The 24,602-nt window shown below is 63.0% G+C and overlaps 9 protein-coding genes across 9 annotated transcripts; 6 read left to right on the plus strand and 3 right to left on the minus strand.

Moving 5' to 3' along the window:
- Nucleotides 1–184: 184 nt before the first annotated feature.
- MAL31_2 (Maltose permease MAL31) lies at nucleotides 185–2,170 on the minus strand (the record flags this gene model as incomplete). Its single annotated transcript, XM_062772713.1, has 8 exons — nucleotides 185–568; nucleotides 685–943; nucleotides 997–1,267; nucleotides 1,303–1,434; nucleotides 1,469–1,558; nucleotides 1,594–1,750; nucleotides 1,790–1,927; nucleotides 1,964–2,170. 8 exons carry the CDS (start codon nucleotides 2,168–2,170, stop codon nucleotides 185–187), a joined length of 1,638 nt encoding a protein of 545 aa, XP_062628697.1.
- A 743-nt stretch (nucleotides 2,171–2,913) lies between these two features.
- yicI_1 (Alpha-xylosidase) lies at nucleotides 2,914–5,424 on the plus strand (the record flags this gene model as incomplete). The annotated part of the gene is made up of 4 exons (XM_062772714.1): nucleotides 2,914–2,933; nucleotides 2,991–4,034; nucleotides 4,086–4,427; nucleotides 4,470–5,424. The coding sequence occupies 4 exons, from the start codon at nucleotides 2,914–2,916 to the stop codon at nucleotides 5,422–5,424; spliced, it is 2,361 nt and encodes a 786-aa protein (XP_062628698.1).
- A 1,333-nt stretch (nucleotides 5,425–6,757) lies between these two features.
- Nucleotides 6,758–8,011, plus strand: LOC62_04G006149 (uncharacterized protein). Its single transcript, XM_062772715.1, has 3 exons — nucleotides 6,758–6,970; nucleotides 7,048–7,167; nucleotides 7,215–8,011. Exons 1-3 carry the CDS (start codon nucleotides 6,852–6,854, stop codon nucleotides 7,849–7,851), a joined length of 876 nt encoding a protein of 291 aa, XP_062628699.1. The 5' UTR covers nucleotides 6,758–6,851; the 3' UTR covers nucleotides 7,852–8,011.
- A 217-nt stretch (nucleotides 8,012–8,228) lies between these two features.
- LOC62_04G006150 (uncharacterized protein) lies at nucleotides 8,229–9,514 on the minus strand. Its single transcript, XM_062772716.1, has 6 exons — nucleotides 9,351–9,514; nucleotides 9,242–9,300; nucleotides 9,049–9,201; nucleotides 8,863–8,990; nucleotides 8,673–8,825; nucleotides 8,229–8,630 (listed from the first exon to the last, which is right to left on the minus strand). The coding sequence occupies exons 1-6, from the start codon at nucleotides 9,459–9,461 to the stop codon at nucleotides 8,302–8,304; spliced, it is 933 nt and encodes a 310-aa protein (XP_062628700.1). The 5' UTR covers nucleotides 9,462–9,514; the 3' UTR covers nucleotides 8,229–8,301.
- Nucleotides 9,515–9,700: 186 nt separating this feature from the next.
- Nucleotides 9,701–12,205, plus strand: MLH1 (DNA mismatch repair protein Mlh1). Its single transcript, XM_062772717.1, has 8 exons — nucleotides 9,701–9,848; nucleotides 9,897–10,034; nucleotides 10,071–10,662; nucleotides 10,697–10,990; nucleotides 11,029–11,340; nucleotides 11,375–11,489; nucleotides 11,527–11,683; nucleotides 11,719–12,205. Exons 1-8 carry the CDS (start codon nucleotides 9,750–9,752, stop codon nucleotides 12,139–12,141), a joined length of 2,130 nt encoding a protein of 709 aa, XP_062628701.1. The 5' UTR covers nucleotides 9,701–9,749; the 3' UTR covers nucleotides 12,142–12,205.
- Nucleotides 12,206–12,522: 317 nt separating this feature from the next.
- On the plus strand, nucleotides 12,523–13,794 carry TPI (Triosephosphate isomerase). The gene is made up of 4 exons (XM_062772718.1): nucleotides 12,523–12,641; nucleotides 12,678–12,763; nucleotides 12,835–13,201; nucleotides 13,381–13,794. Exons 1-4 carry the CDS (start codon nucleotides 12,619–12,621, stop codon nucleotides 13,652–13,654), a joined length of 750 nt encoding a protein of 249 aa, XP_062628702.1. The 5' UTR covers nucleotides 12,523–12,618; the 3' UTR covers nucleotides 13,655–13,794.
- Nucleotides 13,795–13,987: 193 nt separating this feature from the next.
- mrpl22 (54S ribosomal protein L22, mitochondrial) lies at nucleotides 13,988–15,043 on the minus strand. The gene is made up of 4 exons (XM_062772719.1): nucleotides 14,967–15,043; nucleotides 14,841–14,928; nucleotides 14,550–14,736; nucleotides 13,988–14,459 (listed from the first exon to the last, which is right to left on the minus strand). The coding sequence occupies exons 1-4, from the start codon at nucleotides 14,995–14,997 to the stop codon at nucleotides 14,013–14,015; spliced, it is 753 nt and encodes a 250-aa protein (XP_062628703.1). The 5' UTR covers nucleotides 14,998–15,043; the 3' UTR covers nucleotides 13,988–14,012.
- A 3,516-nt stretch (nucleotides 15,044–18,559) lies between these two features.
- LOC62_04G006155 (uncharacterized protein) lies at nucleotides 18,560–20,667 on the plus strand. Its single transcript, XM_062772720.1, has 3 exons — nucleotides 18,560–18,710; nucleotides 19,333–19,917; nucleotides 19,971–20,667. The coding sequence occupies exons 2-3, from the start codon at nucleotides 19,551–19,553 to the stop codon at nucleotides 20,447–20,449; spliced, it is 846 nt and encodes a 281-aa protein (XP_062628704.1). The 5' UTR covers nucleotides 18,560–18,710; nucleotides 19,333–19,550; the 3' UTR covers nucleotides 20,450–20,667.
- A 628-nt stretch (nucleotides 20,668–21,295) lies between these two features.
- On the plus strand, nucleotides 21,296–22,466 carry LOC62_04G006156 (uncharacterized protein; the record flags this gene model as incomplete). The annotated part of the gene is made up of 3 exons (XM_062772721.1): nucleotides 21,296–21,481; nucleotides 21,671–21,778; nucleotides 21,967–22,466. Exons 1-3 carry the CDS (start codon nucleotides 21,478–21,480, stop codon nucleotides 22,464–22,466), a joined length of 612 nt encoding a protein of 203 aa, XP_062628705.1. The 5' UTR covers nucleotides 21,296–21,477.
- Between the last annotated feature and the right edge of the window lie 2,136 nt (nucleotides 22,467–24,602).

The following is a 24,602-nucleotide window of genomic DNA, read 5'->3' on the forward strand; positions in this document are numbered from 1 at the left end:
TGCATCTTGTGCATAGCCCATTCTCCTTCAAACTCGCCCTTCCTGGTCATCAAGAACTAGGCCTTGCCTTCACTCCTCCCCCCCCCCACCCCCTTGCAACCCACCTCGCCTCCTCCCTCGACAATCCAAAACAACAACCCATCCCCAAGTTTCTAACCCACTAATCCGTTCCCAGGTCCAACCCCTAAGGCTTGCCACGCCCGTTCTCCGCCGTCTCGGAGGTGTACGAGTCGGCGGTGTGCACGCCGCTGCTGTCGTCGAGCTCGGCAAACTCGTCGACCTTGGTGCTGGCGAACTGGCGCGCGGGGACCTTGTTCTCGAAGAGAATGTTGAGCTCGCCGAAGGTACGGCCCTTGGTCTCCGGGAGGCGGAAGTAGCAGTACGTGAAGGCGATGGTGCAGGTGCCGAGCCAGAACATGCACGCGCGCGCGCCCCAGCCCCACGCCTGTGCCTGCAGCATGCGGGGCACGAGCTGCGCCACGCAGATTTGCGAGCAGATGTAGGCGACACGTGCGAGGGCGATACTCTGCGGGCGGACACGGGCGGCCGGCATATCCGCCACAATCGTCTGGGGAGGTCAGCCACCTTCCACACGACCGTTTTTCTTCGTTCTTTCGCGTCTCTAGGCCTCTACAGAGCCCCAGAGCGCTCCAGAATGATACTTGCGTAGCATGCTGGGCCTACACCTAAGTTGTAGGAGAGATTGAGGAGCACTAGGATCACGCCGATGCCGTAGGAGCTGCCGGAAGTCTTGGGAGTGAAGCCGAGTGTTCCGACGATCAAGTGGCACAATCCGATGGCGGCAATTCCGGCCATGTAAATCGTCCTGCGGCCCCAGCGGTAGGACAGGACCCAGTAGATCGGCGTTCCGATAATGTACATCGTGTTCTGGACCATGTTCAGGTTGAATGCGTTTGCCTGGCTCATGCCGGCAGTCTGAAGGCTGTCGGAGGTCAGAGGGCGGGAGGGAGGAGAACCCTCGCGGGTGCCACTCACAAGGACGAGGCGTAAGACACGACGGTTTTACCGGACCACGACTGGATCGCCCACGTAACCATTGTAATTTCGAGACGGCGGCGGTTGACGCCGCGGAATGCATCGCGGTAGCCCGAGCCGGCGGAGGCGCGCTTCTCGAGCTCGTCAGTGTGCTGGATGAGGGCGACCTGGGCGTCGAGGGATGCCTCGTCGTGGTGTCCCTTGATGGCGAGGCGGCGGATGACGTTCTTGGCTTCGTCGACACGTCCCTTGGACACGAGCCAGCGGGGGCCTGGAGTTAGCCGTAAGCATAGCAAGCCGACTCACTCTCAGGGAGGAAGAGCGAGCCGATGAACAGGGGCAGGGGCCACGCCCACTGAACGATGTAAGGCACGCGCCAGCCCCAGTTGTTGTTGAGAACAAGGCATGCACGGATAACGGCCACAGCGAGGAAGAGGCCTGAGGTCAGAAACGAACCCAAACTTGTACTCACCGATGCCCCAGCAGAGGTTGACGAACGACGCGAGGTAGCCGCGGAGTGCCACAGGGCAGACTTCGGCAGCGTAGGCGGTCGTCAGAGTTTCTGAAGTCAGCAACGACCAACAACTCGCGGCTTACGGAAGATACCCCAAGGGATACCGCAGACAATCTCTCCGCCGAGAAGCATAGGCAGGTCCTTGGAGAAGACGGGGATGAAGATGGCGGCAGCCATGAGAACCATGGCGCACGAGTAGGTCCTCTTGGAGCCGAAGCGCGCTTGGCAGTAACCGTTGATCTGGGCCGCGTCAGCACCTCGCCACAACACTGCACTCACAAAGAGACCGATAATCTGACCCGCCTGGGCACCGTTGTTGAGTCCAGCCTGCCAGTTGGCAGGCACAAACCTCTTGCCCTTGGAGTCGAGCTGCCCAAAGTGGTTCTTGAACGCCGCTTGGCCGTAGAACGCGTTGATCTGGGGTCAGCAAGCCCCGCCTTTCCCACCACTCACAATACCCATGTCGTATCCCTCCATAATCAGCGCGGTAGACAGGAACATGGACCACAGCGCGCCGGGGTAGTAGATCCGCAGCACCTCCTTGAACGGCATGGCCTTCTCGCGCTCGGCGGCCTCCTTGGCAGCCGCGGCCATGGCCTCGCGGCGGGCCTCGTCGTCGTCGAGCCGGTCAATCTCCTTGATGTCGCCTTTCTCGCTCATTGTGTGCTGTTGTCTGCTGCTGACCAAAACTGGGCGTGGGGTAGGTCATTTCTTGGGCCCGCACACACCGGGTATTATACTCCTGCCTTGACATCGCCGGTGCCCCAGACATGCCCCGCACGCGCAAGTACCCGACGCAAATGCATCCGACCCGGGGCTGACTGCGCTCCGCTTCGGCGCGCCCACCCCCACGCGCATGCACGTCGCGTCGCGGGCCATGTTTCTAGATCTTCACCCCTCCGGACCGGACCCCGCGGCGATGTCTTGGCACGTCGGCAGGTTTGCGGGGTAAATGTGGCGCCACGGTTGGCGATCTCGGCGCCGGCCGTCGGTGCGCGTCCACCTCGACGTACAACATTGTTGCTGCTCCAGCACACTCACATGGGAGATAAACAAGTCGCATGGACGCCGTCACATGCCCCCCACGGGACGCGTAGCGGGCCCCGGAACGGACCCGCACGGCGTTCTGGTCCGCATATGCTGCAGATGCTGGCGAAACGGGCATCCCCGACCACGCACCCACAACCTCCCGCCCCGCACCTCCGCTCCGGGGTGGCCAAATTATCTACACAGGTGCCAAGACAACTCGGCGCCGGCGCGCGGCGTGCCGAAGTCGTCGAGAAACCCCGTGCTGTACTTAACAGCGAATGGGCAGCTGCAATGCATGCATCAACAAGCACGGACCCCGGGCCGCACCACTGTCCGAACAACTCGCCCACTCCACTCCGGAACGCAACACGAACATGAAGGTCACCGAGGGAACGTGAGTGGCGGGGCACGGCACGACGCATTACCGAAATCCGTGCTGACAGACCTCTAGACGCTGGCGCGCCGGCCTCCCAGGCGTCACTTGGAAAGCCGGCATCGAAGTCTCGCAGATTGTCAAGGAGACGCCCGACGAGCTCCAGTTCCTCGTCTCGCCGCAGCATGTCGCGCACCGCGCGCACACGGTCAACTCGGGCGTCATCACCGTGACGGTGTCGTCGCCGCTTGACGATGTGATCAAGGTCCGCATCGACCACCACTCGGGCCGCAAGGACCCCGGGCCGAACTTTGAGCTGTTCCCCGACGGCGCGCCGGATGCGCCCAAGACGTCTGTCTCGCGCCCGACCAAGCAGTCGATCAAGTTCACGTCGGGCAAGCTCTCGGTGAATGTCAACACTGCGCCCAATGAGTACGGCATGGAGTTTGTCGACGCGACCAACGCCGATGAGCCCAAGGTCCTCACGTCGGTCGGGCCGCAAGACACGTCGTTTGCAGACGTGCCCTACCGCTTCACGCTCGGCCAGGAGTCGGAGCAGAGCCGACTGACGACTGAGAACGACACGCTGCCCCGCCAGAACGGCAACTTTATGCTCGAGGGCCGCAGCGAGGCGCTCGTCAGGTACATGCTCAACGACTTTTCGCTCGTCGTCGGCGAGACGATCTACGGCCTCGGCGAGCGGTTCGGTACGTTTGTGAAGAACGGCCAGGTCGTCGGCATGTTCAACGACGACCACGCGTGCCACTCGCACAAGACGTACAAGAACATTCCGTTCTACCTGTCGTCGCGCGGTTTCGGCGTCTTTGTCAACCACCCCGAGGAGGTCGAGTATGAGATTGGCCGCGGGTACAACTCGAAGATTGGCGTCAGCGTCCGCGGTGAGCGCCTCGAGTACTTTATCATCGGCGGCGGGTCGGCGAAGGCAGCGCTCCAAAACTATGTCCGCATGGTCGGCCGTCCTGCCCTCCCACCGGCATGGACGTTCGGCCTGTACCTCACCACGTCGTTCACCACGTCGTACGATGAGGCAACGGTGTCGCACTTCCTCCAGAAGATGCAGGACAACGACTGTCCCGTGCGCGTGTTCCACCTCGACTGTTTGTGAGTGGCAACGTGGCATGAGATAAGCTGTGCCCAGCTAACAAGGCCCAGCTGGATGGAGGCGTACGACTGGTGCTCGTTCCGCTGGGACCCAGTCGCGTTCCCCAACCCGCGCAAGTACCTCGCCGACATCAAGGCCAAGTTTGGCGTCAAGATCTGCGCCTGGGTCAACCCGTACATCTCGCAGCGCACCCACCTGTTCCAGGAGGGCATGGACAAGGGGTACTTTGTCAAGCGTACCGACGGCAGCGTGTGGCAGTGGGACTGGTGGCAGCCTGGCATGGCCGTCGTGGACTTTAGCAACCCCGAGGCGTACAAGTGGTATGCTGGGCTGATCCGCGAGCTGCTCGACACGGGCGTCGACACCGTCAAGACCGACTTTGGAGAGCGCAGGTGGGTCAAGCCGCGGCCGTGACGACGAAGCTTACCCCGCAGCCCCCACAAGGACGTCACGTTCCACGACGGCTCGGACCCGCGCAAGATGCACAACTACTACTCGTACCTGTATAACAAGTGCGTGTGGGACGTCATCGAGGAGAAGTACGGCAAGCACGAGGCTGCGCTGTGGGCCCGCTCGGCTACGGCTGGCGGACAGCGGTTCCCGATCCACTGGGGCGGCGACCCCTACTCGACATGGGAGGGCATGGCCGAGACGCTGCGCGGCGGGCTGTCGCTCGGCTTGTCCGGCTTCAGTTTCTGGAGCCACGATATCGGCGGATTCCGCGGCTCGCCCGACCCGGTCCTCTTCTGCCGCTGGGTCGCGTTCGGCCTCTTTTCTTCTCACTCGCGCCTGCACGGGTGCGACAGCTACCGCGTGCCGTGGGACTTTGGGGACGAGGCCGTGCGGATCACGAGCAAGATGACGCACGAGAAGATGCGCCTCATGCCGTACATCTTTGGCGCGAGTCTCCAGGCGCACGAGACGGGCCTGCCGCTCATGCGCGCCATGGTGCTCGAGTTCCCCGACGACCTGACGGCCCCCACGCTCGACAAGCAGTTCATGCTCGGCGACTCGCTGCTCGTCGCGCCTGTGTTCGGCAACACGGCCCAGTTCTATATCCCCGAGGGACGCTGGACCAACTACTGGACCGGGGAGACGATCGACGGCCCCCGCTGGGTCCAGGAGAAGGACTACCCCCTCGACGAGATCCCGCTGTACGTCCGCCCTGGCAGCGTGCTCCTCCTCGGGCCTGAGAAGATCGGCGTGCCAGACTACGACTACACGTCTGTCGGGCTCGAGGTGCGCGCGTTCGAGGTCGAGGAGGAGGTCACTGTGCGTGTCCCCGCTGCCACTGGTGGCAAGTGGGCCGGCAGCGTGACTGTTGCTCCTGGTGGCAAGGTGGCTGCTACTGGCGTCAAGATCGCTCAGCGCGTCACCAACGGCCACTAGGGCATGGTACATGGGCTTCGTAGATGGTTTAATTCGCATGCAAGGAAACATCATTGAGTCTTGTGGGCGAGAAGCAACGACATAACGTCCAAATCTCGGAACCTCGAGACCTCAACAGCAGAACCACAAAAACCTCGAAGCCACAAAACCTCGAGACCTCACACACATGGCCCTCACGTCGGGACGGTCCGGCGTATGTGGAGTATGTAAACAACATTCAGCCGGTCAGCTGGCAGATAGATACCCGCAGATGTCGCCGGTTCGATGGCCCACTTGGCGCCGAGGCACAGTTCCGTCCCAGCTAGCCCTTGTTGTTGTTTGGACTTGTTCCATGGCCGGGCCGGCGATGCAGATCAGGCCAGATCAGGCCAGGCTCGCATTGAGCCGGAGCGGGTACCTATGTACTTAGCGCATGTGTGTGCTGCATGTTTGTATGTATGTAGTTCGACGCGAACAACATTCAAGCATGCATGTCCCCAGATCGCCATGATCCCCGGCCTGTCGGATGGGTCAGAGGTGTCACTGGTCGCCGCCACATGCCGCAGACTGGCGCCGGTCAAAAACAAAGCATTCACGCGGCCGCCCGCTCCGATTCACTCGGTGTTGTCCCATTCATCATGCTGCAGTGAGTGAGTGACATACGCAAGGTCCGACACACATCCAGCGCATACTAACCACAGCGACGACTAAAGCAATCGACACAAACACCGGCGCGCGCGGCGCCCCCAAAGCCTATCCCCACCACCCTGCCCCACGGACCAAGTGACTCACTGCGCGTATGTACGTCTATCCGCGTCCGCCCGTCTGCGCGCGCGCGTTCGCGTCCGGTCCGTCGGCTTCTCCAGGACAGGCTACGTCGGCGTCGTGGTAAAGGGTGGTTGCCTTGCAGGGCGCCCGCTTTAGGCATTAGGCTCGGGGTAAGCGCCTTGCCAAGAGGCAACAGACGGTGCAGGGAAGCCATGTATCCTGAGGATCTGGCGTTGTGGGTCAGACAGGTAACTCTAGCTTGCTAGCCAGTCTTGCCCAGGCCCCCAGGCCCACAGCATAGTAGGCTTACGTCTGAGTCAATAGTCAGAGTTCCAGAACCTGAGCGCCCGTGGCGTCTTATCTCCTGGCTGGTGGTGTCTTGGGGTGCCTGGCGACAAAGCGGCCGTGCACAGTCTTTTCTACCAACGCCACTTGTCAGGGAACAAGTATTCAGCGCCACATTGTGGCGCGTCCACCACTGTTTGCTCAAGCCAGAAGAAGCAGCGCGAATTGAGCTGGCTGCATGCTGCAGACAGACAAAGCCTATTGAGACGCCGAATGGGAGGACGTTGACCCCCCCCACCTCCCTCTACACCCCCGACCCCTTCCCCAGAGCAACCTCATAAGCACTCGTGTTCTCTCTTCTCACCACCACACACCCCACCTCCACGACCACCGCCATGCTCTTCGCCGCCGCCGCTCTCGCCCTCGCGACCCTCGCCAGCGCCCAGTCGGCCCCCGACTGGTCCCTCATCCCCAAGGCCTGCTCGACCCAGTGCGCGCAGACCATTGAGACGTCGTGAGTAGGCGCCGGGGCCGCTGCCTTCGGGAGGCAGGCAGAGAGAGGGGACCCCAAAACTCACACCTTGCCCACAGCTACCTCTGCCAGAACCAGTACCAGGGCGGCACGGCCGTCTACTCGTGCTTCTGCCAGGCCTACCCCTCCGACGCTGCCGGCTGCGCTACCTGCCTGACCTCGAACAACGCCGCTGCTCTGTAAGTCTAAATCCAGCCGTGCCGCGGTCCCCCGCTTACACCCCCAGTGGCTCGCTCCTCACCAGCACCCAGGCCGACTGCGCCACGCAGCAGAAGTCGTGCGCCTTCGCGTGCGCGTTCGAGACGTGCAACTCGTCCGACATTGCGTGCCAGTGCTCCGCGACGTACCTCGAGAACATCTACAACTGCGCGTCGTGCAACTCGGCCAACAACAACGCCGGCGGCACCAAGCTCGCCGACTTTGACGCCCTCAACAAGTCGTGTGGCGCCCAGTCCTTCGCCGGCGCGAACCAGGCCTTCCTCACCTTTGTGCAGGCCCCCACCGGCCAGGCCAACTACCAGGCCCCCACGCTCACTGCCACTGGCGGTGGTGAAGCCGCTACCGGCACCTTCGCCGCTGCCACCGGCAAGATCCCCAACACCAGCCAGGGTGCCGCTGCCTCTGGCGCCGCCAGCGCTTCGGGTGCTGCTTCGGGCGCTGCCTCCGGCTCGGCTGCCGCTGCCACTTCGCACGCCGCTGCCTCTGGCTCTGCCGCTGCATCGGGCGCCGCGTCTGCCTCGCACTCCGGTTCGGGCACTGCCGCCCCCGCTGCCTCGTCGTCCAAGCCCTCGTCCGCCGGCAAGACCTTCGTCGCCCCCGCTGGCCTCGCTGTCGCCGTCGCCGTTGCTGTTGCCGCCTTCTAAGTAGCACTGCCATTTTTCCCGCACCCACCCTGCATGGTCGTGACACTTATTCCCCGGCTTGAGTCCTTCTATACTCGCCACCACTGAACATTGCCCTTTCTATCTGGTTCAAGCTGTGTGAAGTGCTGCGATCGTAGCCAAATGCACTTTGTTTTTCGTGTTTACCGTATCTGGTTGTGGGCAATTCATGTCTGACTAGCGCAAGCTGTTTGGATCTGGCAGATCTCGGGATGTCGTGGGAGCAGTGGCTTAACTCGTGGCTGGCAGAAGTGGAACAGTGGCACGACGACTTGGCAGTGGCAGATGCCGCATGAGCAAGGAAGCGCCTTATCACGCGAGCTAGTGAAGGCGTGTCACTACGACCCCGCCAGCTTGTACAGGCCAAACCACTCGCATGCGCACTCGACAATCTATATACGTCAACTCTATGCTACAGAAGCCTTAAACCACCTAGACCTGGTCAGTGGCCCGTCTCGACCCGCCACCAGCGACCGAGCCCTCGTGTCCAGCCAACAGCGCCGAGTGCTCATCCACCTCGTCGTGCTCGGCAGCAGAGACCACCTCGCCGACAGTGACGCGTGCCTCGGGTGGGATATGCGTGCCCTCGGGCACCGACACGACGCGGCCAGAGCGTGTTCTCTTGTGCCGCCTCGCCTGGCGCGCACTGCGCCCTGCAGCCCATGGCTCGCCACGACGGGCAGCGATGCCAGTGAAGGTCAGGAAGCCAAAGGTGGACAGCGACACGATCGCAGCCGCGACACCAAACGTGAATGATGCACCTGTGACGTCAGTGGGTGTCTTTCGCCAAGTTGTCCACCTACCGAGCCTGGCGCCCCGCGCAAACCGCTCATCGGTCCAGAACTCGCGCAGGATGAGTGCGACCGATGCAACCTGGAGCAGGGCGTGGACCAGCATCGCGCCCGAGACGAGCTTCCACTGCTGTCGCCGGGCGCGGGCACGCGCAAGGCGCTTCCCTGGTGGGTTAGCATGTGGTGACATGACGGTACCCACCTCGATGGAGAAAGATGAACAGGAGCGAGATCAACGCAAAGAAGCACGGCACCAGGGCCAGCAGCACCGTGTATCCGGCGGTTGACCACGCGACGCAGAACCCTTCCCCAAACTGAGCGCATTCGGACCTAAAGTGACACATCGAGTTAGTGTCACGGCGGATAAGGGATAACGCTGTCCGCTCACCGTGTTGGGAAGCGCTCGCATTGCCAGCGGTGCTTCTTGCCACCCTTCAGGCCGGTATCGTACGGCTCAGCGATGGGTGTGAGGAGCGGAGTGGCGCGGCGGAGCAGCGCGGGCACGTCGACCTGGCGCGCACAGCGCTCGAATAGGCCATACCTGGGGGTGAGCTGGATTCCGTCGACGAGGGGGAGCTCACTTCGTCTCGAAGACAGTCGGACCTGGCGAGCGGATCTTGACGCGTACGAGCGAGGGGACCTGCAATGTCAGTGACTATCCGGCGGAAGTGGGCGAGGAAGGTCACCCACCTTGATATTGAGGACTGTGAGGGCTGTTGCGGCGAGGAGGAGGATGAGGGAGATGAGGTAGGGGCTCTTGCGCATCGAGTGCTTTACGTGTGGAGTATGATCTCCTGGCATGGCTGCAGTGGTGGGTAGTGGGTAAGAGAGTGTAGTAGAAGTTGAGAGGCGAGAGGGAGGGAGAGCAAAAGTAGAGGTGGGAAACGCGATGACGATTGAAATCGCCCTCCGCGTGAGGCGGCGGCGGGACGATGACGGAAACCCAAGGTGGAGGCGGGACGACTTAGTTTGGGCGCGTGCCTAAGAAAGTAGTAGCAGCACACCTCATCCACGCTTGTTGTTGACTTTTGCCGTCAACTGGCACACTTGAGCCATTTCTTATCTGCTTTTATTCCCTCAACTAGTGCAATGGACGTCGACGGAGCAGACGTCGCCGTCGAGCCAGACACGCCCAAGCCGATCCGCAAGCTCACCGCCGACGTTGTCAACCAGATCGCGGCGGCCGAGGTGCGCCGCCGACACCTCCACTTTCGTGACTGACCCACCCCTGCGCAGATTATCCACCGGCCAGCCAACGCGATCAAGGAGCTGCTTGAGAACTCGCTCGATGCAGGGAGCACGTCGATCAAGGTGACGGTCAAGGAGGGCGGGTTGAAGATGCTCCAGATAGCGGACAACGGGCATGGGATTAATGTGGGTTGCCGCTGACGTCCGGAGCTCACCCGCCAGAAAGCCGACCTTCCCCTCCTGTGCGAGCGGTACGCGACCTCCAAGATTGCTGCCTTCTCCGACCTGCAGAGCCTCGCGACGTACGGCTTCCGCGGCGAGGCGCTCGCGTCAATCAGCTACTGCTCGCACTTGGAGGTGATCACCAAGACGAAGGCGGACAGTGTGGGCTGGAAGGCGCAGTACGGCAACGGCGTGCTGAAGGAGGACGCGCGCCCGACGGCCGCCAACGACGGCACCGTGATCACCGCCTCGGACCTGTTCTACAACAATGCGCTGAGGAAGCGTGCTTTCCGTTCCGGCTCGGACGAGTATGCGCGCATCCTCGACGTTGTGACCAAGTACGCCGTGCACAATCCGCACGTCGCGTGGGTGTGCAAGAAGGCGGGCACTCCGCAGCCTGACCTGTCGACCAACGCCGGGTCGTCGACAAAGGCGAACATTGCGGCCCTGTACACGCAGAGCTTAGCCTCCGAGCTGTTGGAGGTGCCCGAGACGGTGTTTGCGCCGAAGCTGGGCGCGTCGGCGCGCGGGTGGGTCAGCAATGCCAACCATAACGGAGGGAGGAAGCCGGGTTTCTTGCTCTTCATCAACAGTGAGTCGTGTGGCTGGGAGGGCGCTGACCCCAGACCGCTTGGTCGACAGCTCAAAGATCAAGAAGGCAATCGACGCGTTGTACACGACGTATTTGCCCAAGGGCGCGTCGCCGTTCGCCTATCTCAGCCTGTCAATCGAGCCAGACAAGGTCGACGTCAATGTCCACCCTACCAAGTCGGAGGTGCACTTCCTCCACGAGGACGAGGTTGTGGACGCTCTGGTCGCCGCAGTGGAGAAGGCGCTCGCCGGGGCCAACGTCTCGAGGACATTCTCCGTGCAGACGCTGCTGCCAGGAGCACCGGACGCATCGCAGGCAACACAGAAGCGTGAGCTGAAAGATGTGGTCGGTTGAGCTGACATCCAGCACGCACGACGGCACCAAACTACAAAGTCCGCATGGATCCCTCCAACCGTACCCTCGACTCGATGATCACGGTTATCGACCCCTCGCAAATAGCAGACTACGATGAGCGGCCGTCCAAACGTCGCGGAGCCGACACCAGCGCCGAGGTCACGGTCGTTGAGGACGAGGACGAGACGCCCATGTGGAGCGCGTCGGTGCAGGAGGCGAAGGACGGCAGCAGCAGCAGCAGCAGCAAGGACATCCCCGAGAGCGTGTGTGATTTCTGGAGTATACAAGAGCTGCGGCGGGCAGTGAAGAAGAAGGGGAATGAAGGTGGGTGTGAGTGGCTGGAGCTCGCTAACCCCAGACCTGAATGAGACATTGGCTAAGCACGCGTTTGTCGGCATCGCAGACCGCCACCAGTGCCTGGGATTGATACAGCACTCGACGCGACTGTTCCTCGTCGACTATGCGGCCCTTGGGTGGGTTACTTGGGTAGCTCGCTTTCTGACCCACCAGCGACGAGCACTTTTACCAGCTGGGGTTGCGGCAGTTTGGCGCCATCGGCCGGCTACGTCTCGAGCCAGCACCGCAGATCAAGGACCTGCTGCGTCTGGCCGCCGAGGACGAGCCTGGGATCGAGGAAAACGGGCTGACTGTCGATGGAGTCGTCAAAGTGGGTAGCGGCATCCGGGTGAACTAACCCACCAGCGCGCCTCTGCCCTCCTCATCTCGAAACGCGACATGATCGACGAGTACTTCTCGCTGTCCATCACGCCGGCTGGTGCACTCGAGGCGCTACCGCTCCTCCTCAAGGGCTACACGCCAAACCTCGACCGGCTACCGCACTTCCTTCTGTGCCTCGCCACAAGAGTGGACTGGGAGGACGAGAAGGCTTGCTTTGAGGGTGTGCTCCGCGAACTGGCATTCTTCTACTCGCCACGCCCGTTCGCCGATACAGAGGCGGACGACGACGCGAGTGCCGACGAGGTGGCCCATCATGTGTGGCAGCTCGAGCACGTCCTGTTCCCCAGCTTTCGACGGAACACGCAGTGGCCCAAGAGCCTTTCGGATCGCCACGTGAACCAGGTGGCCAACCTGCCCGACCTGTTCCGGGTATTCGAGCGTTGTTAGCGTGAGTGCGGGCGGCTGAGTAGCCGATGTAATGCTGCCATAGCTTGTATTATGCCGATACTAGACGGAACGTGTAGTGTAGCATGACCCGGCCGTGGGCCATTAGCACGTTGTCGCGTGAGGTGATTACCCCAGGTTTCTTGGCTCGGCGGTGTCGGGAATAAGCCCTTGTCATTGGATGCTGTCGGGCAGAGTTGGAACTGGGCCAAGTGGGCGACCACTCAGAAGGGCGGATGGAGCCGTTGCCGCAACGGAACCCCTACAGCCAGCAGCCAGGCAGCCAGCCAGCCAGGGCGAAGGGGTCCACTACGTCAGGAGAGTGCGACAGGTTGACCCACTGGCTGGGGCAAGCACTCAGGCAATCGCGACATCCACGATACCGGTTACACCACCACCACTTTCTGTTCTCTGCTCTTTACTCACTCTCTCTCTCTCCTCCTTACCCTACCCATACCCACCCAAACAAAACCAGCCAAAATGCCCCGCAAGTTCTTCGTTGGGTACGCATGTGCTCTCGAGGCTCGCTAACAATGCAGTGGTAACTTCAAGATGAACGGCTCGCAGGCCTCGATCAAGACGATCGTCGAGGGCCTCAACGACGCCAAGCTCGACGGCTCGAACGGTGCGTGGGCGGGCGGGGGGCGTTACTGCCTCTCTCTCTCTCACCTTGCCCAGCGCTAACCCGCTCCGCAGACGTCGTCATCGCCCCCCCTGCGCTCTACCTCATCTCTGTCGCGGCGGCCGTCAAGGCGCCCGTCGAGGTCGCCGCGCAGAACGCCTACATCAAGCAGTCGGGCGCGTTCACTGGCGAGATCTCCCCCGAGCAGATCAAGGACGCCGGCGTGCCGTGGGTCATCCTCGGCCACTCTGAGCGCCGCTCCCTCTTCCACGACTCGGACGAGGCCGTCGCCCAGAAGGTCAAGCTCGCCATCGACACGGGCCTCAAGGTCATTGCGTGCATCGGCGAGACGCTCGAGGAGCGCGAGCAGGGCATCACGAGCCAGGTCAACCAGCGCCAGCTCGAGGCCATTGCCGCTGCCATCCCCGAGGCTGCTTGGAAGTGAGTTGCAGGGTGGTGCGAGGGGGCGTGGAACCTGGCAGAAGCGGCGGCGCGGCGTCTGTCCGGGGCGCCGCAGCAGGCTGCCGCACAAGCTGCTTCAAACGTGTACTGCGTGCCGCGCACACCCCCGCTCGCCCGCTCGCCTTCGGCTCGCGGACTCGCTCGCTGACACTTCCCAGGGACATTGTCGTCGCCTATGAGCCCGTCTGGGCCATCGGCACGGGCAAGGTCGCCACCGTCGAGCAGGCGCAGGAGGTGCACGCCGACCTGCGCCAGTGGCTCGCCAAGCGCGTCTCGCCCGCCGTCGCCGAGGCCACGCGCATCATCTACGGCGGCTCGGTCACGGCCAAGAACTCGCCCGAGCTCGCCAAGGCGGCCGACATTGACGGCTTCCTCGTCGGCGGCGCCTCGCTCAAGCCCGAGTTTGTCGAGATTGCCCGCACCAAGGCTTAGGATGCGGCCCGTGTGCAGCAGCAGGCGCGGCGTGCGAGGATGTAGCGAGCGTCGCGTAAGGTGGAGGATCTGGAGGTCTCAAGGATCTGTTACAGGCATCTGAGGGTATCGACAGGATCTATGCAATGCAGTAGTAGTTATGCGGAGGGGGGGGGGGGGGTCAGTAGAGGACCATGGCATTGAGCGACGTCGCGGTGCAGCTGATCCCGACAACCTGATCGGCGGCTCGCTCCTCGCCGTTGTGAACACGCCCCATCGCTCATAGTCACTGAGCCCACCGAGTCCTCCTCCCCGTACCGGCGGCACTCGCTTCGCTCGCGCCCGCGTGCCTCGTCCGAACCATGCAATGCATACTGCCCTACCACGCCCACCCGTCGATCGTCTTGCGACGGAGCTTGCCGTCCTCGCGCACGACGCCCGCCGAGCGCACCTTGCGGAGCACCTTGTTGCGCTCTGCCTCCTGCTTCTGGGACCATGTCTTGCCCTCGCGGAGGACAAAGTGGATGCGCGCCGAGCCGTGGTGCTTGATGCCGAAGCGTCCGCGGCCCTTGATGTCGAGCCGCGCGACCTTGGGGCCCTTGGACACCCACGTCTCGGCGACGACGAGCTTCTCGCGCGCGAGTCCCTTGGCCTCGGCGTGGTCGCGTGCCAGCGCAAGAGTGCTCTTCACCCATGTGCGGCCCGCACGCTTGTCGCCAAAGGCCAGCTGGACGACCGCCTCGTCGACCGGCAGGCCGGCAACTTGCCGCGAGATCTGGTTCAGACGGCGGTGCGAGCCCTTGTGCAGGCCCGACTTGTACGAGTGCTGCGGGGGTTAGTAAAACGTACGGCGACGAGCGAGGCACAAGGGCTTGCCGCTGTTCGACGACGGCCCTCATGCACGCCACACACCCACCTCGGTCCACGTCTTCTTCTTCAACTTCTTCTCGGCCACCTCGGCCTCCTCCACAACTTCCTCGAACAGGCCGCCGTCCTTCTTCTCAGCCTCGGCAGGCGCGGCAGGCGCAGCGGCGTCCGTCTCGTCCTCCTTCTTGGCGCTCCGGCGCCAGTTGGGCAGCTTGAAGTTGGCAAAGTCGAACAGGCTGGGTGTGTGAGCGGGGCTTGGGCAGGAAGGAAGGCACATCAGGCGCATATAGCTTCTTGATAGATCTTGAAGCTGCACTGCGCTTGCCTTGTCCACACTCACGAGCGCGAGGAAGCCACAGACGACGTGGCGATGGGCGCAACGACGGGCCGCAAGAGCGGCCGCGAGGGGCCAGGGATGCCCTGGGCGACTGGGGTTGTCAGCTACCGTACCATAGCGTCAGCTTACTTGTCAGCGCTGAGCGCAGCGTCCTGGACATGGCGGTGGTGGTGTAGTTGTTATTGCGTTTACTCGACTTGGCCTCGTGAGCTCGTGAGCTGCTGCACTTGCCGGAGGAGGTCGAACCTCGGAGGAGCCAACTTTCAGATGGCGGAAGTAGGGTTATCACTCTTGAGCTGTTGTTACACGTGTCATTCGTGTCACTTGTCCCAGCCAGCTCTCGTCTCTTGTCTCAGGATCTGTCGCCGCTTCCGGGATAGGCACATCCTGGGCCTTTCCCTGGGTTGTTTTTCAATGTGCCCAAGTTAAAAGCCAGACGCACGTTTGAAGACACAGGCGGCCAAAATGACCTACAGGGCATGGATGGCTAAGGGATAACCTGGATCACCCTCGAGGTTAATAGCTAGGAGTTGTGGACATGGCATTCAATAGCCACAGGGCGGCCAAGCCGTGAGTCGCTTCTGTTCCCCACACGACCAGGACAACAGCAAAGCAAGCATGCACGTACGCGCGTCAGTGGGTGGGCGGGCAGGCGAGGAGGCGGCAGTGTGCCTTTTATTTGGTAGACAGGGCCAGGCGAGGGAGGGGATTGACCGGCGGCGGCGCTTGCCCCGGGTGGCCCGCTGCTGCCCGCGACGCGCTGCGTCGTGCTTCTTTTTCTGCTGCACGTCGTCGACGACACCTGGCGTGACCCTGCATGCATGATGGACAAAGTGTGTTCCTGCGGTACGGGCTGGGGGGTTGGGGGATGGACGGCTCAAACGTTGCTACAGCCGCCGCAGTGTCGTAATAGCATCAGCCTGGGCCATTTTCGCTCCCGTCGCGCTGCGCCGCCGCTGCTGCCGCCGCGCCCGTCGTGCCCGCCTAGGCTGCCGTGCTACACGTCGATTCCTCCAACATCTAGGTAGCCACCAGATTGACCAGACAACAACTTCGTCGGCGTGCGTGAGAGACTTTTGACACACCAAACCCAACCCAAACCCTCGTACCTATCCATCCCTCTCTCTCTCTCACTCCCAAACCTCCATTCATTCTTCTTCGTCTTCCTCTTCTTTATTCTTCTTCGTCTTCACTCCCTCTACCCCCCACCCACCCGCACACACAATGAGCGCCGAGGACAAGAAGGACATTGAGGCCAACGTGCGTACTACTTCTGTGGCCACTATCCAGCGTGCCCGGGCTCGGCGGCGGCCGTGCACATGCGGCGGCGTGGGGCGTCGGCGGCGTCAAGTCGAGGCGCGCACACTCGCGCGCAAGGCTTGACATGCGCGACACGCTGCGGCGTACTGCGCTGCCTGCGCGTGCTCCACGCCATCGTCACTGCGTGTCGACCGCGCCGCGCCGTCCCCTTGCCGCCGGCCATGCTCCCCTCCTAACGCGACTGACGCTTGCTCCCAGCTCCCCCTCGACAACGAGAAGGATGAGTGAGTCAACCGACGCCGAGGGCGCGACGACGACAGCAACACTGACGCCCACCAGGCCCTCCAGCACTGCCACCTCGGCTCGCAACGCGCCTTCCCAGCAGAAGAAGATTGTCATCCCCGGTGTCATCAGTGCGTGTGGTCTCGGCCTCGGCCTCGGCCTCCCCGACGCCGCGGCAGTCAACTAACACTCCCAGTCATCCCCGTCTGGATGGCCTGCTCGATTGCTGTCATCCTGTACAACAGTGCGTGTGCCGTGGCTGACTCAATTGACCGGAACGATCTGACACCTGACCAGAATACGTCTTCTCGAGCCTCCACTTCCCTTACCCCGTCTTCCTGACCACCTGGCACCTTGCCTTCTCGGTGAGTTGGGCGCAATCTGCCAAGAGAACTGCCAGCTCACACACCCCAGGCCATTGCCACCCGCGTCCTCCAGCGCACCACGACCCTCGTCGATGGCGCCAAGGACATTGAGATGACTGTAAGTAGAGCAGGCGGCGAGTCGCTACACGCCTCCACCTCGACCACTGCTAACCCCGCAGCGCGACCGCTGGATCCGCACCATCCTCCCCATCGGTGCGCTCTTCTCGGGCTCGCTCATCCTCTCCAACTACGCCTACCTTTCGCTCTCGGTCTCGTTCATCCAGATGCTCAAGGCGTTCAACCCCGTTGCCATTCTCCTCATCTCGTTTGCCTTCAAGCTCCAGGAGCCCAACGGACGCCTCCTTGCCATTGTCATGATGATCTCGGTCGGCTGCGCTCTTGCCGCTTACGGCGAGCTCCACTTTGAGATGGTCGGCTTCATCTGCCAGTGTGCCGCTGTCGTGTTCGAGGCCTCGCGTCTTGTCATGATCCAGATCCTCCTCCACGGCCTCAAGATGGACCCCATTGTCTCGCTCCACTACTACGCCCCTGTCTGCGCCGTCATCAACGCGCTCATCCTCCCCTTCATTGAGGGACTTGAGCCCTTCTACAACCTCCACCGTGTTGGCATCCTTGTCCTCCTCTCCAACGCCGGTATCGCCTTTGCCCTCAACGTCGCTGCCGTGTTCCTTATCTCGGTTGGTTCGGGTCTTATCCTCACCCTTGCCGGTGTTCTCAAGGACATTGTGAGTTTGCCTTGCGCACGGACCCATCTACGCCAGTGGCTGACTTTTGTTTCCAGCTCCTTATCTCCGGCTCGGTCCTTGCCTTTGGCTCGGAGATCACCGCTCTCCAGGTCTTTGGTTACTCGTGAGTGCCGCGGCCCTCATCGCCCCCATGGCCCATGGCCCATGGGAGTGGCGTGGACGGTTCATTACCCCGCGCAGACCCACTAACACCCTGCAGCATCTCGCTTGCGGGTCTTGTCACCTTCAAGACGACTGGCGGCAAGTAAAATGCCAAATCTACGATCCCCACCATCTACAAACAACACCATGGACAGTTGAGAGAGGCCTCCGGTCGTCGCCGGTGGCCGGGAGGGAGTTGCCGAGGCGGAGGGGATGGAGCACGACGGGGCGAGAGTGCGCGGGGCGGCCGGAGCTGCTGCCACGCGACCATATGCCCAAATTGATAGATGCTGCTTTGAGGCTGCTACCCGGTCTGTGCGTTCTGTGTGTTCGTACCACCATACACTCTTTTTATCCGTTTGACATAGAATGTGATTGTGTGTTAGCTGGGGGAGGCGGAGCCACGCGCCAGCCAACCGTTGCGCTTTTATTAACACTACTGATAGGGCTGCCTGTTGTGATTACCACGCGGAGATGGCAACTAGCGGGCTATAGCGGCAGTGGCCTACCTGGACTAGGACAATGGACCATGCGTGTCCATTGTGATGCCTCGATGCCGAACGCCTATGCACTGAACTGCACAGTGGTGTCGGTGGAATCAATGCCTCCAACCCCGCCAGGCCCGGCACTCCCTCCCCAGCGGTGCGCTGTACGGCGCTCCGTGATTTCCAACAACGAGGCGACGGAAGCATTTCCGCCCACTGTACCACCGTACTGGCAACCGCTCTCTCGGGCCGGACAGCAGAATGGGCTCGTCGGACCATTCGTGGTACTCCGGGCGCGTCCGACGGTGTGGTGCTGCATCGCGCCGGCGGCACTGCCAAGGTATCGTCATGCAGCAATCAGGCAAGCAGGAGCAGAGCTGTAAGCATAGGAAAATTCGGGAGTGGTGCACGAGACGATTACTGCATCGCACATCGCATCAACACACACACATACACACACAGCTCGCGCGCACACGCCACGAGCAGTACATTGCAGACACCGGACGAACACCACGACAGCCGAGGACAACGAGTCACCCGACCAGACACGACTGACCGATTTGCCGGGTTACCGTGAGTGTGCTGTGGCCGCTGGGGATCGTGTGTGCCCGCCGGTGTGATGTGTGTGTGTGCGACCTACGCATACGCGCCTGCTCCTCCTGCTTTGCTCGTTACCGCTGTGTGCTTGCTTGCTGGGCGCGGCGCTTGCTTGCTCGCTCGCACCCGCCGCCTGCTGCATGCCAAGTGGCGCTGCGCACTCTGTGGCGCGCAGGCAGCAGGCAGCGGGCCGCCGCCCGCCGCCGACCGAGCAAACGCAGGAAAGGAGCACTTGCACTACCGGCTGTTCCGCTCGGGACCAATGCTTTGCACCTTTCTATACGCTCTCCTCGCCCGTCTCGCCTGTTTACACTTGCTGACTGACACCGTCTCACCGTCTCTCCGCATCGCATCGCACTACACCTGTCCCACTATACCGACTCCACCCGCCGCCCGCCGCCCGCGCCGCCATCTGCCCCATTCACCCGATAACATCTCACTCGCTCGTCGTGGCCGCGCCGTGGGCTCCTTTGGGTTGATTACGCCACGCCACACGACATATACTTCTTGTTGTGCTTCTGCTTCTTCTTCTTCTTCTTCGTCATTGCTGCTGCTCTCGTGACCCGCCCACCCAACGACGACGCCCACACACACATAGTCACATCGCCACAGCCCACCTACACACCCCATCTCACACGACCTCCCGCACACGCCCTTGCTCCACGGGGCACCTGTTCGAGTCCCGACCGCCCGCACTGGCCACCACCCACCCACCCAGACCCACCAACCATCGTCACGCACTATCTCACCTACCTCACTAGCTTCACTTCGCTCGCCATATAACCACTTCCACTCCCCCACACACCACCGCCCACTATGCCCGCCTCTGCAGTCATTGTCCAGCACGCCGCCCACACGCCATTGTCGGGCTCGCCGCTCGGCTCGCCGTCCCTCCGCCCCGTCGCTTCCACCCTCTCGCCCGACGAGCCGCGCGGCGGCCGCTCAGCCACGCAGACACAGCGCCCCTACTTCTCGCCGCGGCTGCAGCGGAGCCGCTCGCGCCCCCGCGGCGAGATTGGCATGCAGAGCCTCCTCTTCGCCGAGAGCGTCATGAAGGTCGTCAACTCGCGCCGTGCGCGCGCAGTCGTCCTCGGCATCTCGCCCGCGTCCCCCGGCGGCACGCAGCGCGAGACGGTCGAGTTTGTCGTCGACGTCCCCGTCTGGTCGGCCGGCTGCTTCTCTGGTGAGTTGGTTGTCATGTTGCCACCGGTTGTGCCCCGCTGATTATTGCACCAGACCTCTCCACTCTCCACGCCCTCCGTGACAAGACATTGGCCAACGTCCACGGTCTTATCAACCACCTCGCCGAGCAGCACTCGGTCCACGCCACCTACAAGCTGCTTGCCCGCCGCCCATTGTCGGTCGGCTGGGGCTGTATCCGTCTTGTGCCGTCGTCGCTCGACGATGTGGCTGGCACGCCGTGCAAGCACAACCGCCGCACGTCGTTTGTCAAGCCCGAGGGCTCGCCGCACGCGCCGGCCGTCTCGTCGCCCCGCCGCCCCTTGTCCATGTCCTTTGAGCACGCCATTGTCGACGAGCCCGAGGAGGAGGTCGAGGTCGACGTCAAGAAGGGCTACTCGAAGGAGAGCAGCGACGACGAGGACGAGGAGGAGGCCGACTCGCTCGTCAAGGCCGAGGTCGACAAGCGCGGCGCCAAGGAGGGCCAGTCGTTTGTCATGGTCATCCACGGCATGGAGAGCTTGATCTTGGTGTGAGCAGCGGCGGCGGCGTTGCAGCCAGCCACGCAAAGCTCAAATCGCGCCCTCTCGACGAACCCGCGCCGCGCCGCGCCGCCGCCACCCCCGCGGCCCGGCCGCCGCCACCCCCACAGCCCATCTCAACTACCCCATCCCTAGAACCTGTAAACAGGATGTTGTACTCGGCCATCTCGAGTTTGTACTGCACGTGTGTATATGCATGATTGAAGAAGGCAGGAGCAACGGAGCGGCTTGCCGCGACGTTGCGATATGGCGCCACTGGTGTTGTGGGGTGGCCCGACTGACACACAAGCTCGGCAACGCCATAGTGCACCGGCGTCTGGCACAAGCGGTACGCTAGGGGATCGTATAGACTTGGAGTGGGCAGTCGACAGGGCTGTCGACAGGCGGGCGGCAGGTAGGCGCGCAGCAGACGTTGCCCGACTGCATGGCCCCCGATCGAGCTACTAGCCTATGCAGGCTGCACGTCGTGCCCAGGCGCAGATTCCAAGTATAGTTTGCCTCGGGATTAACGTTGCGTAAGGCGCCTTACCCCTCAGACGCGCCAGAGACACTAAGCAAGGTGCGGGAAGCGAGCGAGCAGCGAGCGAGGAAGGAGGGTGGCAGTTGTGCCATGGCAAAACGAGGGGAGTGCCTGGGACAGAGTCGAGTGGCTCCTTGGGGGATACGCCTGGCGACAGACAGACGTCCACCTTCCCTCCCCTCTGACTACGCGCCGACGACGCGCGCGCACCGCGACGAGACGACGACGTGAACACACGCGCGCGCGCGATGCAAACACCGTTTGGGGACAAGGTGGATGCAAGGATCGTCGTCGGGGTTGGTTGGTGTTGCATCGTCGCTCATCACTGTCACTACGCATCCATCACGAGCAGCGCGCCTCTACGACACGCAAGGACGACGCGACGACATCACCACAAGTACGCCGCTGCCGCCGACTACCCCACACCGTACCCGCACCCGCACCTACACCGAACCTGGCTTGGCCAAGCCCGCAAAGCCTGAAAGCCTGACCCAGATCCGCAATGTGTGAGTCCCTTCAAGGATGCGGGGTGGATGCCCGCAGCGAGTGGCACTGCCAGTGGTCGTCCGTGCACCGTGACCACCGTCATGGGTGGTGCTTGCTTGCTTGCCTGCTTGGCAGCCTGCTCGCTACTCGCTGCATGCTGGCCCCTCGCCCTTCTTCCTTGCTCGCGCGCTGATGCGCTCGCTTCGCAGACATCACAATCTTCCCGTCCAACTTCCCCACCGGGGGGGTCAACAAGGCCGCGCACAAGTCGTCGGGGCGGAACTACCTCTTCTTTAAGAATCCGTTGAGAGATAGCAGTGAGTAGTGCGAGTCCGCGCGCAGCGCGGACGAGGGGTAGTGGCAGTGGGGTGGGCGAGGGAAGGCGCGGCCGGAGAGATGCACGGCGCCGTGGTGATGGCAACCGGCGCTTCATTCCTCACCCCGCCCCAACTCGCCCCGCCGCTCGTAGCCTGCTCCGCGGGCAGCTCACTGACCCTCGCCGCAGTGACCATCTTCGGCGTCGTCCTCGTCTTCTTCTTCATCGTAACCGCCGTCGTCATCCTATGCTCCAAGGCCGCGGAGCGCCGTTCCGCGCGCAACGTGACCGACACCTTCCTGTCAACCGAGGCCAAGTGGGCGGAGCACGCGCCCCTTCCGAGCAGCTATGCGCCCATGCCGCCGGCCAAGTCGTCGCCTGCGACGTTCGACGACGGCGCCAGCTCGTACTTTGACGACCGGAAGCCCCTGCGCGGCGCCGCGGCGCCATACGCCAACCCGTTCGGCTCGTCCTCCGCGTCGCTGAGCTCGTTCCGCGCCCCGACGCATACCAGCCCAACTGGCTCGCCGACGCACGCGGACCCCGGCTCCGCGGCGGGCCAGTACGCCAGCTCGTTTGCGAATGTCGGCGCGAACGCGCCGCGCTACCCCGGCGGTATTCCGCGCTCGGCAAGGAGCGGGGCGCGCGTGAGCCCGCCTATTGGGGAGAGCCCGCTGGGCAGGCGGTAGGCGGCTAGCCGCGAGCGAAGCGAGCGGCGTAGCGGAGGGAGGGGCCTACAAGAACCAGAGAAGATACGATAGCGACGGCGAAGCGACAGCCAACGCCGAGAGATGAGCCGATGCCGACGGCGAAGAAACAAACAGACAGCAAGAGCGGCCAACGGGGCCAACGGCGCCGACGGCAACCGACCCCGCCCGCCCCGAACCGACGCCGCGTCCGGTGGCGCCGGCGCCGCCCGACACCCGACACCCAGCCATGTACCATAGGCCTGTAGCATACACGCATGTACCACCCGTAGCCTGTCTAGAGGCGCGTGTCGCCGCCGCGCCGACGTCTGTGCGGTCGGTCGGTGTCTGTGTGCCGTGTCGTTGTTATCCGCAGCGGTGTGGCGTTCTGCGGATGGGTATGGGGGTGGTGTGGGTGGTGATGGAGCTGCCTGGGCTTTCGGCGGGTGTAACGCAGTTGTGCATGGCGTTGGATGTGCCCCTGCACCTTGCACATCACTGGCTACGCCAGCCAGCGCATCGCCCCGTCGTCCTGGTTCATGAAAATCGCGCAGCACATGGCCCACACGCACGGCCCCGTCCGCATACAAGTGAAATTTGACCACAGCAATGCTTTACGCGTGCGCGTCCCGCTGAATCCGGAGTGCAGTACCACCACCCCAGCAGCACCCTCGTCGCGCTACGCGAGCACCGCCACACCGCCACCGTGGCAGCTTCAGATGTTAATAGCACAGATTGGTTCCGTCGCCCAGGGTTGTGTCGGTAGGGAGGCAAGTGGCCAGCCAGCCAGCCTTGGGCGCTGCGCCGCTGCGTGTTTTCTCACCTCACAGGCAGGCGTCGCGCCGCAGCGCAGCCACAACAAGGCAACTGCCTGCAGCACTACAGCAACTCAACCCACAACTGCAACTACTGCATCTACTACCACTCCTCGACCCCACTCTTGCCACTTACTCGATCAACCATGTCGGCCAAGGACGTGAGTAGTGTCGCTGGCAGGGCAGGGCAGGTCGAGCGAGCGAGCATGCGGCGGCGCGAGCACCGAGGTAGCGCTCCTTCGCTCGCTCGCTGCGACACCGCTCGGCACCGACGGCGCGGTCTTGGCGCGCCGTGTCTGGCCTGTCCTGCCCCCTCTCTCCCTCAACGAACGGCGCTGACATTATCGCAGTACTACGGTGGCGGCGGGTACGTGTGACGTTGTTGCGAGTGCGATGTCGGCGGCGGCGCGCGGCAGTGTTGTTGTTTGCGCTGTCGCCGCCGCCGCCGCCCCCACCACTCGCCCACTCGCTCCGCTCGTGGCCTCGCTAACGTCCCCAGCCAGCCCCAGTACGGACAGCAGCAGCAGTACGGCCAGCCCCAGTACGGCGGCCCGCCCCAGCAGGGCGGATACTACCCCCCTGCGCCGCAGCAGTCGTACCAGCAGCCCGGGCAGTAGTGAGTCGCCGAGCCGAACCGGCCGCGCAGCGGGCGGTGAGGCGGTGGGCGTGGTTTGTTGTGTCGTGTTGTGGCCTATTGTCCACTCGTAACACTTGCACAACACTGCCCCCTGCCCCACCGCCCCGCCCCGCACACTCGCTGCGCTCGTGTGCGTGTGCTAACTTTACAGCTACCCCCAGCCCCAGCCCCAGCAGGTCTACGTCCAGCAGCAGCCCCAGAAGGGCGGCTCGGGCGCCGGTACCGGCTGTCTTGCGTGCTGCGCCGGTAGTGAGTGTCGAGTGCGCGCCGCTGGCAGGCGTGCACGAGGGCGTTTTGCCAGAGTCCCACTAACACCACTCCCAGTGCTCTGCTGTTGCTGCGCCGAAGAACTGTGCTGCGACCTCTGCCTCTAAGCGACGCCAACAAGTCTCTCGCTCGCCTGTGGACCCTCCCATCCCCCCCTCCCCCTCCTTCGACGCCGCCTAATGCACTATGTACGGCGCGCTCCTGCTATGTATGCCCTATTGATGTGTGTGTGGGGGCGTGTGTGCGTCGGCGCGGCGGCCGTGCGACGTGCGAAGCAAGCAGGCAGGCAGGCAGGCAGGCCTCGTCGCCTTGGCCCATGATGCCGCTCGGTTGATGTCTTGGCGACGAGGTGGTGCGAGCGAGTGTTGTGGCGACGTTGTCCGACGTGTCGAGGACAAGTGGCGCTGCTCCGTGCTATTA

This window comes from Vanrija pseudolonga, chromosome 4 (genome assembly GCF_020906515.1).
Source record: "Vanrija pseudolonga chromosome 4, complete sequence".
Classification (NCBI taxonomy): domain Eukaryota; kingdom Fungi; phylum Basidiomycota; class Tremellomycetes; order Trichosporonales; family Trichosporonaceae; genus Vanrija; species Vanrija pseudolonga.